Here is a 16,676-nt window from a genome sequence, read left to right on the forward strand (position 1 = left end):
TCTCAAGCGACGAGGATGCAATTTCCATGTAGTTTGGTTCGCAGACCATGAGGAACTCTGTGTCCCTAGAGATGCCTCCGACGGCCTTGCATCTGGATACCGACTTACTCGTGCCGTTCTCATCAAGCATTTAGAACAAGTTACCGGAACTAGTGAGCTCACCGAGAGGAATCTCAGTCATCAGTTCAATACCGTACAAAGCATTGAATTCCAGGACTATCTTGCACAAAATGCAATTCATTTCTTCCTCAGTCTTGACGGTCAAGACGTTGGTATACACTCCGTGGCTAACGGTATTCGATATCTGAAGTTCATTCAGTGCTTAGCTCTTAAAGGGTACAGTCTGGCCCTCATCAATAACCTTGAGTTCGTAAGCTCCAAGGTAAGAAAGCAATCCTACTCCAACCATACTACTTTTCCTTTTCGTGTATTTGACTAATAAAGCGACAAAAAGGTCCACGCGTCAGTATGCTCACCATCACTGAGGGGTTCCTCCACCTCCATCCGTGTTGATGAGATCTCTCGGATGCCCAGAATCCCAGTAAAATTGCTTTCCGAGTGGGACGTCAGTCATGGGACGAGTCTACTAATAAGCGGCTCCCCCTGGGAAGACGGGGAACCGTTTTCGGCAAGGGACATTGTCTCTCTCACCGGCTTGAGTAACATGCTATTGGTCGACTCTCAAAAATGTATGAAAGACTGTGTTGTGGCTTTCATCATTCACCTGTCCGTCCTCAGGCGTTTGGATCTGTCTCAGAGATCGTGTAAAGAAACCACGTTCAGCGAGCTACAGCAGGCATCGTTTGAAGACTTCTTTAGCTCATTCAGCAACATCTGTATCACGATTGTGGAGAAAATGTCTTTCAAAGAACTATGGGATGTCTTTGACCTCGTTGACGGCCGCATCCTACGACAAATGCTTGGACGCCTGCAAACCCTGGCGCTTCCTCTCTGTATCAGGGAAGAGGTTCGGAGATTCGCAAACATAATTTTACAACTTACGGACGTGGATCTCTCGGAATCCAATCCGCAATGCCAATTGGCAAGAAACATTCCTATTGATACTCTCTCTCTCTCTGCCAATGCGTCTGAAAGTGTGCCTCCTTCAATTCTGGGATTCAGCCACCCAGCTTTGGACGACTACCTTGATCCTGTCAAAATCTCTACCAGAGTTTCAGCAGATCCGCAACCCGCGCCAAACATGAAAGTCTTTGAAGAAATTTCCCACTGGCATAATGCACGTGTACCTATCGACTCTAGCCATAAGATACAGCGTAAAGGCTACTTTGCAAATTGGAGAACCCAAAAGCTAATGGCTAGCACCACTGCGTACTCGGCTAGCTTGACAAATTCTGCCGGGAAGGATATTCATCCAGAAATCATCGTGTCAACCTCTGTGACCGACCATTCTTCTAATGAAGGCAGAGGCAAGGGCAAGGAATGTGAGGGAGTGCGCGGCACATCGCATCGAACCCTTCATCAGCATAGCATCAAGAAGATTGGACAACGCACTGGTCGACAGCATGCCCGAGAAGAGGCCCAAAAGATTCAGGCCGAGAAAAATAAAAGCAGAGCCATGGCGACGTGGATGGCTTGGAACCAAAGAATCCAAGAATTTGAAGCTGAAATTAACCTGGACAGTCGATGTCTGAGGGTCATACAATATGTCAACGGGTTGTCAACCCAACACATGGCGATAGTGGGCGGCGAGGTTACGTTGTATCTATGTAATTGCCTTGCTTATACGCTATTAGAAGCAAAGAAGAAGAGAAAACGAATTCCCGGTATGTTGGAGTCCAATGAGGCAATGAATACCAGGCTTTAACATGACAAAGCAAAATTAACTAACCAAGTTGCACAGAAATGGCCTTGCTGGCGATATTATGGTCAAAGCTGATGGAAATTCCTAAATTTTCACTGTCGCAGCAGGGAGTTGCGCTTTTCAAGGTACTCGCAAAGGCTGTCAAACTACAAATACCTCATGACACGCTGCTGGATGCTGCTTTGAAGGGACGGCAGCTGCCCTTTGCCAGCTTGAGCTTGATGCCGACAACAACACATGCAGGGAGAGACCAACTGGAACTGGATGTTCTATCTGATCCCCTTGAGTTTCAGCTCCGTCATTGCGGACCGTATCTGGAAAGAGCCTTTGACTCGATGCCGGATCCTCGTGTGCCTTTCAGCCCGGATGCCTGGCAGAGGAGAGTTCTCGATGCCATAGATGCGAACAAGAGCTTGTTTGTTGTGGCACCGACATCAGCTGGCAAAACGTTCATTTCATTCTACGCCATGAAGAAAGTGCTGCAATCAAACGATAATGATGTTATCGTGTAGGTAGCCCCAACAGAAGGCTCTTGTCAACCAAATAGCTGCCGAAGTGCAAGCTCGATTCTCCAAGGCGCGTTCTACCAAAGGTACATGTAAATCAGTTTGGGCCGTACATACCAGGGACTACAGAATCAACAATCCGACAGGCTGCCAGGTACTAATCACGGTTCCGCATATTTTGCAGATCATGCTGCTGGCGCCATCAAATTCCCAGACGGCCGATTCATGGTCTTTGAGAGTGAAGAGGATCATCTTTGACGAGGTTCACTGCATTGGGCAGTCAGATGACGGGGTGATATGGGAGCAGCTGCTCCTTCTTGCCCCGTGTCCTGTCATCGCTTTATCTGCCACGGTGGGCAATCCTATGGAGTTCAACGACTGGTTGAGAAGATCAGAGGAAGCAAAATGCCATGATCTGGAAATGATCGTTCACCCCTATCGCTACTCAGACCTTCGCAAGTTCATGTATTATCGTAAGAAAGGCTGGGAGTTTAGTGGCCTTGGACCTGTTGAAGGGTTGCCCATCCCGGGGTTAGATGACATGCATGTGGACATGGAGGCACATGGGCAACACGACATCATGAAGAGCTCCATGTCGCCATTCACTTACATTCATCCAGTGGCTAGCTTTATCAATCGGTACGCAAGAGTAGAATCTCCCCCCTCTTTTCCCTTTCCCCCCTTTTTATGTCCTCCTTCACCCTTATTACCATGCCTAACTTTACCCTTCTAGCAACCGGGGGACAATCGATGACATTAGCTTTGAATCGAGAGACTGCTTCATCTTGTGGCAATGTATGTCGAATCATCAAACCGAAGCATTTCCCCTCAACGAATCCTTGGCTCCGCGGAACGCACTTCCCGAGGTTGTGACGAAGCATGATATCGTTAAATGGGAAGCCGCATTGAAGCAAGTCTTGTTGAAATGGATGCAAGATGCCAGTTCGCCCTTTTCTTCCGTTAGAAACAGGCTTCAGTCACCAATTGTTAATCGACATCTCTCGACTTTGAATCAGTCGCCCAACGCGACTGGCCATAAACCTAAACCTAGTCATACCAGCCTTCAACCCGACTCCGAAGATACCGGCCTTCACACTGTGGCTTTACAGCTCCTTTCCGACCTTCATTTCCACGCGGCGCTTCCAGCCATACTATTCAACTACGATCGGAAATATTGTGAGAAAATACTCCTTTTCCTTGAAAAGAAACTGCGGCTTGCAGAGGCTGCTTGGAAGGCCGCAAGCTCAGAATGGAGGAAGAAGCTCGCTGAATATGAAAAATGGAAGAGAACAAGCGCCAAGACTGTCCCAAAAGAAAGAAAGGACATTGTCGCATGAGCCTAGGCTTTCCAAGAGCGAACGCACCAAAGAAGCTGCAAATGCGGACATCAGTGTCTGGGACAGCTTCGACCCTGAGGCGGCTTTGGATGAATTCTCATTTGCGGGCCCAAAAAAGTTACGAAAATCAGAATTTGAGGATATGGTGACGCCTCTCAGAAATGCCAACCTGAAGCAGGGAATTGTAGGTGCTCTACGACGAGGAATAGGGGTACATCATGCAGGAATGAATCGGGAGTATCGCCAAGTGTGAGTTAATCTTCTTTCCTCTCGATTTATCTCCTTCTTATTTCTTCTGACTTTACCCTCTAGAGTTGAGATGCTTTTTAGGAAAGGCTTTCTGAGGGTTGTCGTCGCGACTGGCACCTTGGCTTTAGGTATCAACATGCCGTGCAAGAGTGTGGTATTCTTTGGCGACTCTGTGTTTCTCACAGCTCTGAATTACAATCAGGCAGCCGGACGGGCAGGTCGCCGGGGGTTTGACACCCTCGGAAATGTTGTTTTCGTGGGAATGACGCCAGAGAGAGTGTTTGAGATCATGTCGTCCAGACTCCCCGACCTTCACGGCCAGTTCCCCCTATCAACGACTCTAGTTCTCCGACTCTTGGGTCTCCTTCATCACACAGAGAATTCTGAGTACGCAGTAAGGGCCGTTCGTTCCATACAATCTCAAACTCGCCTATATTTAGGAGGCCCCTCGAATCAAATGACAATCAAGCATCAGTTGCGGTTTTCCATAGAATATCTTCGGAGGCAACATCTTTTGTCTCAATCCGGGGCTCCCCTCAATTTCGCAGGTTTGGTAGGGCACCTGTATTTTACTGAGAACGCTGTGTTTGCCTTTCACTCTTTGCTCAAGGGTGGATATTTCCACGACTTGTGCAGTGGTATTCACCGGAAACCGCAGCAAGTACTCCTTGAGCTCATACTTGTTCTGGCGCATCTATTTTGCAGAGTACCTCTTCGATCAGTCAGTGACGAAGTGGCCAAGAACAGGATTCACCGATCACCATCAGTAGTTCTGTTGCCGCGATTACCAGAGCAGGCGGAGACGATTCTCCGTGAGCACAACAACGAGACACTGCACATATTTCGAAACTATGTTAGCTCCTTCGTCGACCAACACCTCAAAGGCCAGTCAGATAATCAGCTTCCGTTTACAAAACACAAGGTCCAGGGGAACAAGGGAGGAGATGCACTGTCCATTATTGATTCTCTCCCGCCTACAAAGCTCCGCTCGTCATTCGCTGCGCTTTCCGGGTTCAATGATGAGTTCCACTCAATTCACGAGCTGTGCACAACAGTCCGAGACGGGGTTTTCCTTGAGGAATCCGCCGTTCCTTACATCCCCATTCATCCGAATGGTAATGCTCGGCTGCACTGGAACGCCTATATCTATGATTTCTTCAAACACGGTGACATGGAAGCGTTGGTCCGAGACAATGGGATAAAGGGTGGCGATGTATGGTTCCTCTTGAAAGACTTTTCACTTGTTTTGGCCACCATGGTTACGAGCCTCACAAATTTTCTCGATCTTGGCTCTTCTATTGACGATGCGGCCATGATGGATATACACGATATCGGCGATGTGACTGACGAGGAGCTTTTTGACGAACAAGCAGCACCGGTTGTGGATGATTTGACTCATGCGCCGCCGAATAACCTGGTTTCTCTTTCTCGAAAGCCCAAAAAGGCTATTCTGGTAGATTCATGGGACGATGACCAGAGTACTGGGAGCTCGCAGGACGAGGATACAAATGCCAGTGAAGGCTTTGACACCCTACCATTGGAGAAGCTCGCCTGGGGCGACGACGGCGAAGAGAGCTTAATGCTCGTCTTGACAGCTTTTCGACAACTGCAACAGCAATTTAATGAGGTGTTCAAAAAGGTTTGGGCTTAACCGAGACTTAAAGTGAAGGTGCGGCCTTGCCCAGAGCTGGTGAACAAGAGTCGGCAAGATAGGATTGAAAAAGCTCATCAGAGGCTTGTACGGGGTAGAAAAAGTTTCAGAGCGGAACTGCTTGCACAATTGAATGTGGCTCCTCGCATCTCGCATCTCGCATCTGGGAAGGTTGACTCATTTATATGAGGGAGTACGAACTGGATCCAGTTCCGTGCGAGCCATACAATGGGAACAGCATCAGTCGGAGTCGTAGGATGGTGGAGGAGGTCAGGAAGTTCAGCAAGCTGACGGGGAAAAGGGGAGGCTGTGCCAGGTTTAGAGGGCATGCCATGAAGGACGGAAGCGGGAAGACAAAGATTCGTGTAAACATTCAAGTGGACGGTGTGATCCAGGCGATTTTGACGAGAGCGAATGCGCAATTTGCCTTGGAGACCAGACCTAGGACAGGGAGGTGCGACAAATGCAGTCAAGTAGGATAGGAATGATGAAGGTTGCATGTGAGCATGTGAGCATCGACTTTTACTTCGTTCAACATATGCTCCCTTATCCAATCAAATTAAGTTATAATTTTTATTTGTTTAATATCCGAACAGCGCTAGCAGATCCCTATATACTGAGAAATATATACTCAAACGAAAATAACCACCCATCCATATTCCTTAAACGAGAGTAATACACAAGTCCGGCCCAGTAATACCTCCCCATAAGTCATGCAACTCGTTCCTCACTGTCAAATAAATGTTCCAGGGAACTCCGTCAACGCGGGTGACTTGATGCCTGTGCCGCCATCCTTAGTAGCCGAGGGCGGCAAGGTAACCGGTGCTGGTCGTGGTGGTGCCCTTTTCGCCTCAACTCTCTTCGAGTTTGATCCGGCACTAGTGCTTGGCTGTCTGTCTACAGATGGGAATCCGCCCAACGTGGGCGAGTTGAGAGGCTCATCAAAGTTAATTTCGAATGCGCCAAATGTAGGGCTAGACGTGGAAATGGACTTTGATAACGATGAGAATGTCGGACTCGGAAGTCGAGGCGCTGTGGCAGATGTCGGCGTAGAAATGCCTGATCCTGTCCCATGGCTTGTATTTGGACGAATTGGCGTCAGAGGCGCAGGCATAGCTGAGAGACGAGGGTCTGTACGGTCAAAATCTGACCACGCTGGCAGTGACAATGCATATTCGTCATTAGACGTTGCCAACTTGAGCGGAGGAGGTCCCGGTCGTCTCCCACGCGGTAACCCCTTGGTCACAGGGAAATTTCCTTCCATGGGCGGTCTTGAGAATGGGCTTGAAGGTAACTTCTCGGCTGGTCTTGCCGGAGTCTCGTCTCTCATATAGCTACTTCCTGAGTCTGGTGGCGGGCCGTAGGGACTCATGATCGCGGATTCGACGTGATCTGCCGCAGAAACCGGCACCACGGGTCGCAATGGCCTCGGCGGGGGTGCCCTTGATGATCTCTCTGCATCGAATCGAGATTGAAAGCCTTGTCGAGGGCTTATTCTTGGGCCAGAACCAGGCCCTTTATGCGCACCAGCAGCAGCTGGGGGAGGACCCAAAGGTCGAAGTGCGGGTTCCCTTGGTGGCTTAGGTAATTGGTCAATCAATGTGGAATTTGCGACCTGATCCTCTGAAACGTAGGTCGGTGCCGGAGATTTTGACCCTTCACGGTCAGCTTGCCTTATTGATGGGGATGGAGTAGACCTAGTATATGTTGCTGCAGGCTCCACGGGGGATTCTCTTGTCGGCTTAGACGATGCAATTTGGCTTGTCGTCACGTCCAAATTGGGTTTCTCCTCCTTAACGCTCGTGTTACTCGTCGTCTTGGACACGATTTCGCCAAAATCAAAGTCGGCAAAGTTGCCGCTAAATCCTTCCTTTGGTGGATTCATCATCGTTGCTCTATGGCTGTCCTCGAATTCCATAGTGAAACTTCGTCTCCGAGGTTGATGGAAAGCAAACGTGTCTCGTCGTGCCGGCACATTTCGAACAACAGGACTATCGGCCCGGTCTTCACCTGACCCCTGAACAGACGGTGCCGGACTGGGCAGAGCTTTTGGTCCAGGGACATCCACCTTCCTCAGGGCGCTCGGAGCGTTGCGTTTGCTGCTGGACGAAAGCTTTTCGGACGCGGGGACATTTACGGGTGAGAATGCCCTATCCGAGTTTCTGTCAGACTGGGGAGGTGACGGATACCCGTTTTGTGTTGCGGGTTCTTCATCGGGCTTGCAGTTAGTGACACATGTTTGTGGGCTATTTGTCTTGATATTCCTGCTAGCTTCTTCGCCACCAGCACTTTGACCAAAGTCAAACTGGCCCAACCGGTTTTTCGGAGAAGCAGGGACGGCGACGCTGGTAGTTGGAGCAGCAACGACAGTAGTACTTGATCCTAGTGGCGTTCCAGGGCGACTGCTCGCCGGGTCTCTGCAGAAGTGAACGTCCAAAGGGTTCACCCAGTCTGCTTTCACAGCCCCGGACGGCCGACTTGGTGTGCCGGGCCGAAGTCCGCTGCCACCTAATGGAGCTGGCAAAGCTGTACCAGGCCTGAGATTTAAATCCGAAGCAGCATGGCGTAAGCTTCCTACACTGGGTCGTCGTTGGGGAGGTGCCAGGTCAACCATGGATGAGGTCATTGCTGGATTCTTGAACACAGCTCGCCAGTTTGAAGTGCTTCTGGTTGAATTTGCAGTTCCCGGTCTCGCAGTTGACGAAGGAAATTGTGGTCGCGAGAAGTTGTGGCCGAAATATTGACCCTCGCCCAGGGTGTTTTGATCGATGCGATCCCATTTCTGCGGCGGTACCTTGCTTTGCGCCTGTTTGGTCCTAATGCGGGTGTCAATTAAACATGTTTCGTTTCGTGTGACGGTTGAAAACACCTACTGGGCCTTCTTCCTATCACTACCAAGTTTCAAGCCAAAGAATGACACCATTTTGGACTTTTCGGTCAAAAAAGAATTAAAAGATTAGAATTAGACTGCCACGACATTAGCACCAGTTGATTCAATCCTTCCGAGAGCTTGGACTTACAAATTAAAACAGGAAGAATTCAGTGGGACAAGAGGCTTTTTCGGCCGCTATCAGAAGTGATGGGCAGAGTGTCGATTTTATTGTGGCAGCGCGTAAGCGCTTCGACATCGAGACTGATATCTCTCGTTGTTGCGCAGCATCTATCTGCGCATGTTCGTCGCAGTGGGTCGCAGAGCTCTTCGGGAAGCCGATGTGAAGCCTGACAAATCCAGCTTTCGTATTTTGAATGCAGCTTGTAATGTGACAGGCCGACTAGAGAGGTGACGTGTTTTCAACGTGCGATGTGCTCAGTGCGAGGAGCGAAATGAAATCTGGAAATCGTTGCTGGGCGGTTGAGCCAAGAAAATCGTGGTGGGCCAGCAGAAAAGGAACGAAAAAGAACGAACAAAAGAGTGGACAGATGCGCAGTGGTCTGACGACAAGCGCAATCACAGAAAATAATCTCGTCCTAACAAGGGTTTGCCTTCTCCTCTTTCTGAACGGGGTTGAAGTAAAGGTGATGATGGGAAGTTGAAAACGAGGGGAAGCCAAAGCCAAAGCCAAAGCCAAAGCCAAGGCAAGCAGGTGCGTCTCGGCCGGGTGGTGCTTACCATCCTCCAGTCGACAACTCCATGTCCAAACATATCCTCGTATGCCATTCATCCATCCATCCATGCACACATCTATCAAGACCAAACAGCACAGTTGGGGACTTTTACCGCCAACGTCCTTCCCCATCACATACCCACACCCTGTCTCAATCCCTACCAAGATGAAAGCCAATGTGGGCTCTAGACCTTCTTTGGTCGCAATTTGGGAATGCGGTGCAGGCCGAGCCAGGGATGAGTGAGACCAAGCTCCCAAAGACCATGCACCAAATGGAGCTAAACTTCTGTCAGGGGTCTGGTTCAATGATGGCAACAACAATGGCTCAGTTCAATCTTCCTTTGCTGTCTGGTTCGCCTTCTTCCAGCCAAGAGTCCAGGTCACGGAAGATTGTCACTGTCTTGTCTGCCGAGGAGCAGCATCAGCATTCCACCACTTGAATCCTGGCCGCCCCTTACCCTCCCCTCACCCTCGCCGCAGACAAACATCCCACATCCAATGATGCATCCCTGCTCTGGATGAATTGTGATGATGATCTGCGAGTTGTTGGGTGGTTGACTATGAAAATGCCTCGCAGAGAATGGAAACTCGGCTTAATACTCCCATACAAAAACAACAATTATTAGTCTGGACTAACCGCTGACCGACCACATGATTCAGCTCCAACGAGTCCAGCTCTGCCGTCTATTCACACTTTCAATATCCAATATTCAGACGGGTTCGTGGCGTTCATCACGCCCCATCATCGCCAATGCAGGTACAGGCACCAAAGCCCAAGGTCCCCCGAGCCTTGGCCGCCACAGGGTCTGAGATTAGTCTCTTCCTACAGCCTATTTCTGCTAGTCTGGGGGTTGATTGCAGGTGGATGCAGTTTGCATACCCTGGTCGAGGCTTCAATTGGCCACCAACAACGCCATTTCTATCATTTTCATCACCCAAGCGCTCACGCACAATTGGGGGTCAACGTGTATCAATTGGTCGATCGATGTGTTCGTTTGGGTGACCCCTGAAGCTAGCGAGAAACGAACGGGCATGCATTCTCAACATGGGTGGTCTGCGAACGTCAAGCTTTTGTTTGGCGAGACGATGTGTCGTCATTATCAAAGCTACAATACCATTGTGAGGAAGTCAATGTCACATTGTCGCCAACGAGCAGTGCCATCGAGTCTGAGCAGTAATTACCCTCTTGACTGATGAAGGATATTTTTTTTCAGCTCACAACTAGAGCGTTGCCGGCCAACGAACCAAGTTTGCACCTCGAAGACCGTGTGAGGTTGCAACCAGCGTTGCATCGCCTCAGATTGACGCTCAAACTACCCTCTCCAAATTATGGCGCGAAACGAGACCCTGCTGCGATCAAGCAGGGGATTCAATCACAAGACACCGCTTCTGATGACACGGGAAGTTGCTGTATGGTATGATATCCAGCATGAAATACACGAAACATAATGATATCGCAATATAGTACGCCCCATACGCCGGGATCCCAAGTAACGCCTAAAATTTAGCCCTTCAACTCCACGCACAATGCGTACCATGTTCCCCAAATACATCTTTGCGCGTTCGCCTCGGCCCCCTGCCTTATCATAGCAGCGTGCTTGGGTTGAGTCTGACGCATATTGTTCGGCTTCTGCTCAATCCGGAGACGCGAACCGTGTGGACAGAGCTTGGGGACAGCTTACAAGCAACTGTGATGCGGACGCCTCGGCAATGCCTTCGAATGTGAAGCGACCGGCATTGCCAAACCGCTCCTCCTTTGTCGCCATTGCGACATTGAAGAAAGCCATAGCCTCGACCATCCGGACACGCGCGAACAGCATGCTTTTGCGCGCTATGCCGCCTTACAACTGTTCCAGCAGCTTCTGCCGTCTCCTCTCGATCAGTTCTTCCTGAACCTCCTCCATCGTCGGCAGCACCCAAACCTCCCCATCTGCCGTATCGCCTGGCAAAGCTTCCCATCCTTCCGGTGGTTCCTGCGACCCATTCTTCAACAAGTTCTCCATCGCCTGCCTCTCCTTCTCCGCCTCATATGCCAACAAAGCCTCATCCTCTTCCCCTGGCGCATATCCGTAATACGCTGCATCCACATTCTTCCGTATGTCTCTACTGTCGCCCAAGGGTTTGTCCTCTTTCTGCGATGCCTTGGTCTTGGCAGCATCAAATAACTCCTTCACACCCGGTAGATCTTTTGCTCGGCCAAAGTATTTATATCCTTTCCCACCGCCCGGTATCTCCCTCCCTTCTTCGTCGTATATCCTCCCTGCCGTGCGCATGTAATTCGGTCCTCCCAAGTTTCGTATTTGCACTTCCCACATGTGTTTCTCACGCATCAGCTTGTTGATTTCGTCGTTGAGGTCGCGGATTTGGTAGTCGCTCAGGACCGGATCGTGGACACGCGAGACCTTGCGAGAGATTTCCTTGAGTACTTGGCCGCGCCATTTTTCGCAAAGAGGGACGGAGTCGACTTCAGTGATGGCTTTGGGACGGCGTGCGCGGCCAGCGTCGATGATGCCTAGGTCTGCTGCTTGGGCTTCGCGGAAGCGAAAGAGCATGGACTGGGCTTTTTCCGAGTTTCGAGCCTGGACGACGTTGTGTTAGTGGAGTGGCTTGAGTGGCAATGTAAAGCAGTGCCATAAATACCATTTTGTCTGTTTTTGACGCTCGTAAGCGTTAATGGCCAAAGAGGTTACGTTGAGCTAGCTAGCAGTTTGAAGTGATGATGGACAAGTTTGTCCAGTCTCGTGGTGTTGAGAGTAAAAGTGGGACAAGCCACAGCACTAACCACATTCAGCCACACGGCCGACCTTGACTTCAATCTTTCCATCGAAACGGTCCTGAACCTTCACCATCGTCACAATATTGAATACTGCACACTTCTATCCTGAGCCGTGCATTACGTCGTTGTACTTACATATGGACTTGTGTCTTGAATTCACACAAATTTGCTACACTCAGTTTGCCACGTCATTTTCACAACGAATATGTTTTCACAGCCTTTGCCCCTATATCATCGAAAGTGACCCTTTATCGTCAAGATTGGCTTCAGCCAGGAACAAAGCAATTTTTCCAATGCGGTATCCCATATCATACCATGCCACTGGTAAACTGAAACACACACAGCAGTCAAGTTACTGCGTCCCTCACATCACACAGCACCGTCAAGCTGCCATGAGGAAATCCATCACGCCAGAGCACGGGATGCCACGAGGCCGCGTTTCCTGAAAACCGCCCGTGAGCAAAGGACCACGGCTAAGAACAGAGATCTGAGCAGGCCCTCGTCACTTTTTTGCAACCCAAACGGCTTCCCTACGTCTTACCGTCCGCAGTAGCCGCAATGACAGACACCCTTTATATCAGAGACGAGTTTCCATTGACGTCTACTCTCTTGCGGGGGCAGATGACATGGTCAAGGTCAGTGACTTTGATAAAATATAGTTTTCAATCGGAGCAGGCTGGATGAGTATGGCCTAGTGCCTAGAGGATGAGGAAGTGGAGGGAATTTTTGAGCCCGGTGATGATCAAGGTCCAAAAAGCCAAATTTGCAGGCAGCAGCGGCGATGATTGTTTACGATCGAGGATTACGGTCCGAGTCGCGCGTTGTCGGTGAGAACGTAAGAGAGCTAATCTGAGGGCCGGTCTATTCACACGTCGAGTCTAAGTTGTTTCTTTTGACATTTACTTCCTACTCTATCAAGACATGTGTATGCTCTACACGGTGTATTAACTCATTAACTCGAAACAGTACATAATTGACGATACACAATTTTACATAGGATCCAAAGACCCGACATACAAATACCTGGTATCAAATCCCCAAGCGCCTCGCTTACCACATCTAATAACCGTAAACTTTTCGGAGGACACTCAACAGTTCACCATTCCTATCCTGATCAATCGACCACACCATCATACCCTTCAAGCGCTGCTTCTTCGCATAATTAACCTTGGCCGTCAAACTGTCCGGGTCATCATACGAAATGAACATCCTGTTCGTCGGATTATACAGCCAGGGCGTCTGCGTCACAGGATCCCAATTCCTCACCCAGGGTTTCCTCACCGACGCTGTCGAGTTCAACACGCCTTCGGAGCGCAAGTTCCTCCATTTCCAAATACCCGTATACATTGGCGGCTGTCCACGGCCCGGAAACAACATCACGTCGTCCGAATCGCCAAACGGGTGAGTCTTCGATTTCGGCTGATACTGGTTATTCGGATCAAGCATCATGTCTTTAACCGCCGTCATGGCACGTCCGTAAAAGGCCACACCGCCGGTAAGTTGACCCGGCGGCCAGCCCGCCCTTGTCCACTCGTCAACCGCAGACGCAAACGACAACTGCGTCCCATTCCCGGGCGCAAAGTTCAAGGGCGCATTCGGACCCGTGGTTTCACCCCAAGGACCATGGACGTCGTACTGCATCAAGTTGCCCCAGTCGACAACACGCGTAAAATGAGTGACATTATAAACATAACTCCCCGGCACGTCGAACGGCTTGAGCCTCAACGCCAAGGTAATCAGCTTTCCCGCCCCAAAGGCCTTGTCCATCTGTTCCCGCAGACCCAGTAGAAAGTAATAAAAGTTGACCACGTCACCGGCCCTCTCCGCCTCGTTGTTTTCATTCACTTCTCGCCCGGGATACTCCCAGTTGATGTCCACGCCGTCCAGATAGTATTCCTGCATGATCCCAATGATGGAAAATGTCAGAGTCCGCCTTGCAATCGTGTTCTTGAGGATGTTGGGGAACGAATCCTCGCCACTCCACCCGCCTACCGACAGGAGGACTTTTGTGTCGGTGGCACGTAGCTTGAGGACGGTTTCTTCGAGGTGTTTCTCGCCGTCAAAGGTCAGAGTTCCATCTTGTTGGGGCAGCGCAAACGCGAGATTGATGTGTGTGTAGTTGGCGAAGTTGACGTTTGACATGGCTCGGTGCCTCCAGATAGGATAATATCCAACGATGATGTTGCCGAAGACGGGCTCCATACAGGACAGCAGAGCTGCCAAGAGAATGATGAACAGCATGGTGAGGAGGATTGCTGTGAGAACGAGTCCCGTGTTGGGTAAGGGTGAAGGTGAGGAATGGAAATTGAATGGGTTTATACGATTAGATATATTCCCAAAACATCAAGATTTAGTAGTGCAAAAGGTAATCTAACCAAAAAGTGTATCAACCCCAACACCAATCAAACCACCAGCTTGCCGGGTTTGTAACCTTGGTGCGCAAAGTTAGATTATGAAAAGTAATTACCGTAGCATGACCACCCGTAGTTTGGCAGTGTAAAGAGATCTAAGGCTTAGGTTTGTCGAGATGCAGACTTGGTAAACGTTATGGCCATCAAAGTTTGGGTTGTGTGCAGAGTAGTGTACTTTTTGGATTGCAGGTCATGACAAGCACACACATCTTATACTGACTTTGCCACTAAACGCGCTGCACATGATGAGCAAATGCGACAATACCATAATCTATTTTTGTTCACGTATATACTCTACACGCCCAACATCGCAACGTGCATAAGATCGTACATTTTCCTCTCCCCAGCCTACCTCAAATTTTACTTCCTCTTAGTCTTTCCCTCCACAGGCTTACTATACATCCAGATGGCGCAGAAGCCCACAAAGCCCGTGACGGTAGCCCCAATGCCCGAGATCCAAGGCCACGCCCCTGAGATGACATAACTCCTGGGCCACTCATCATGCGCAATGTGGCGCACGCTGACGGTGTTCTTCTCCTCGACGTAGGTCAAAAAGGGACGCTTGTAGTTGACCTTGAAGTTGAAGATGCCGTGCTGGTCAGGCAGCGTGAAGGCGGTGCCATAAACGGTGGCCGAGTCGCTCACGCTAAGGGGCTTAAGGTCCAGACGGTGGAATGGAGACAACATGGAGAATTCAAGCTGGAGGGCATCGTTTGCAGGGAGGTTATATGGCTCCCACGCGTTCCAGGAGTATTCCGAGACGGAAATGCTGTAGGACTACTAACTGTCAGTAAATTGCCTTCTATAGCTGCGTGAGGAGGTCAAACATACAACGTCAGTCTTGATGCGGTAAATCTCAGGGTTCGTCTCATTGTCCCCCTTGAGCTGGTGCTCGATATTGTTGACGCGCAAAACACCAATCTCCTGGAACGCCCAACCAGAAATTCTCTTTGCAAACTCGCGGTTCTCAGGCTTGACCTTCTTGCCATCTGGTCGGGAAACCTTGGCATCCAGCCACTTATCCTGCAGCATTCCGGCGGATCCGACAACCGCAACTCTAGCCGAATTACGCGCCTGGAAGACAGACACGAGAGCGAGCTGCTTACCAGCGGCGAACAGGTCCTCCGGGTCGACAACTTCAGCCTGCTCCTTGGGGTTGTAGCTGTAGGCGGTAGAAGGGGCGCGAATCACAGGCGTCAAGAGCGCTCCAGCACCCAGAGTGTGTCCAGCACCATGGGGGAAGGACAGCACACCCGAAACGTCAAAGTAGTTCTTGAGGCCGGGACGAACGCTAGTCGGCGCATCGAGAACGAGGACATCGTGGGTTTCCGGAGCTGAAACGGTATCGTAGTTGAAGTGGTCGACAACGGTGCCGGTACGTTCAGCAGGGAGCGCAATGTCAATTTCAGATAGCAGGGACGTCAGTGATGAGGAGGCGGGCGTCGTGGACGACAGAGCAACGAGGATATTGCCGTCGGCGTTGACAAAGTCGACGAGAATGTTGGGCGTCAAGTTGGGTCCGAGAGCTGCAGGCCATCCATCAGCAATTGGTCTTTACAATCACGAAAGTTATTCTCAAATCTCACCCTTGACCTTGGCGGGCAAAAGCACCAAGTGGTCGTACGTTCTCTCCCCCAAATGGAACAGCTTGACATGTTCGCTCCTCGGCGTGTCATACGTAATCTGGTATCCCCTCTCTACAGAACAAACAGTTAGCGCTGCATTTAATCGATCCCCGCCGTAGTGTTGTTCGTCGAGAAATTCGCTTCAATGTATCCGTACCTCTCAAATCGCCAAAGAATTGCTTGTAGTTGTCCTTCTCCGCCACATCATCCAGCACGACCAGCAACCGATTCCCAGCGGTGCTGACGGCGGAAACAGCAGCGGCGAAGACAAAGATGGCCGTGCTCAAAAACGACCGCATCTTGGACGTGGTATTCGCTCAATTCGCTGCTGGATGAAAAGGGCGAAACGGATGTTCCAATTCGTCGTGGGTTGTTGAGTGGACGTTGACCAGCTTGCCCACGAGTTGGCACGATAGCTGTCTGGTTCGAGGAGCAGCTCCTTGGGGTTTGGGATACGTAGCCTCCTGTCCCATCCACTTGCAGCTTGTGCCTGTGAGCTCCAGTTCCAGGCTAAATGTGGGGGCGAGTGCTGCACCACACCAACACACCCGTTCAAGGCACATTCATTCGTACTGAGTCCGGAACAGGTTTTTTCCGGCATTATGCACCCATCGCCAATTGGAACAACCTCATTCATCGGAATCAACCAGCTCTCTGCCTCTCCTCGTCGACATTCAATTCCACTGAGTACGCC

The 16,676-nt window shown here is 50.3% G+C and overlaps 5 protein-coding genes across 5 annotated transcripts; 2 read left to right on the forward strand and 3 right to left on the reverse strand.

The window, feature by feature from the left end:
* Window positions 1-664: 664 nt before the first annotated feature.
* VFPPC_18251 (DEAD/DEAH box helicase) lies at window positions 665-5,565 on the forward strand (the record flags this gene model as incomplete). The annotated part of the gene is made up of 6 exons (XM_022429894.1): window positions 665-1,804; window positions 1,894-2,286; window positions 2,339-2,954; window positions 3,103-3,623; window positions 3,667-3,907; window positions 3,980-5,565. 6 exons carry the CDS (start codon window positions 665-667, stop codon window positions 5,563-5,565), a joined length of 4,497 nt encoding a protein of 1,498 aa, XP_022285483.1.
* Window positions 5,566-6,298: 733 nt separating this feature from the next.
* On the reverse strand, window positions 6,299-8,488 carry VFPPC_10092 (hypothetical protein; the record flags this gene model as incomplete). The annotated part of the gene is made up of 2 exons (XM_018288526.1): window positions 6,299-8,381; window positions 8,439-8,488. 2 exons carry the CDS (start codon window positions 8,486-8,488, stop codon window positions 6,299-6,301), a joined length of 2,133 nt encoding a protein of 710 aa, XP_018137966.1.
* Window positions 8,489-11,011: 2,523 nt separating this feature from the next.
* VFPPC_16822 (Isy1-like splicing) lies at window positions 11,012-11,813 on the reverse strand (the record flags this gene model as incomplete). Its single annotated transcript, XM_018294575.1, has 2 exons — window positions 11,012-11,749; window positions 11,811-11,813. The coding sequence occupies 2 exons, from the start codon at window positions 11,811-11,813 to the stop codon at window positions 11,012-11,014; spliced, it is 741 nt and encodes a 246-aa protein (XP_018137965.1).
* A 270-nt stretch (window positions 11,814-12,083) lies between these two features.
* On the forward strand, window positions 12,084-12,392 carry VFPPC_18250 (hypothetical protein; the record flags this gene model as incomplete). Its single annotated transcript, XM_022429893.1, has 1 exon — window positions 12,084-12,392. One exon carries the CDS (start codon window positions 12,084-12,086, stop codon window positions 12,390-12,392), a length of 309 nt encoding a protein of 102 aa, XP_022285484.1.
* A 2,325-nt stretch (window positions 12,393-14,717) lies between these two features.
* VFPPC_16821 (dolichyl-di-phosphooligosaccharide-protein glycotransferase) lies at window positions 14,718-16,281 on the reverse strand (the record flags this gene model as incomplete). The annotated part of the gene is made up of 4 exons (XM_018294574.1): window positions 14,718-15,134; window positions 15,189-15,883; window positions 15,944-16,054; window positions 16,140-16,281. The coding sequence occupies 4 exons, from the start codon at window positions 16,279-16,281 to the stop codon at window positions 14,718-14,720; spliced, it is 1,365 nt and encodes a 454-aa protein (XP_018137963.1).
* Between the last annotated feature and the right edge of the window lie 395 nt (window positions 16,282-16,676).

The sequence above is a fragment of the Pochonia chlamydosporia genome, chromosome 4 (genome assembly GCF_001653235.2).
Source record: "Pochonia chlamydosporia 170 chromosome 4, whole genome shotgun sequence".
Classification (NCBI taxonomy): Eukaryota; Fungi; Ascomycota; class Sordariomycetes; order Hypocreales; family Clavicipitaceae; genus Pochonia; species Pochonia chlamydosporia.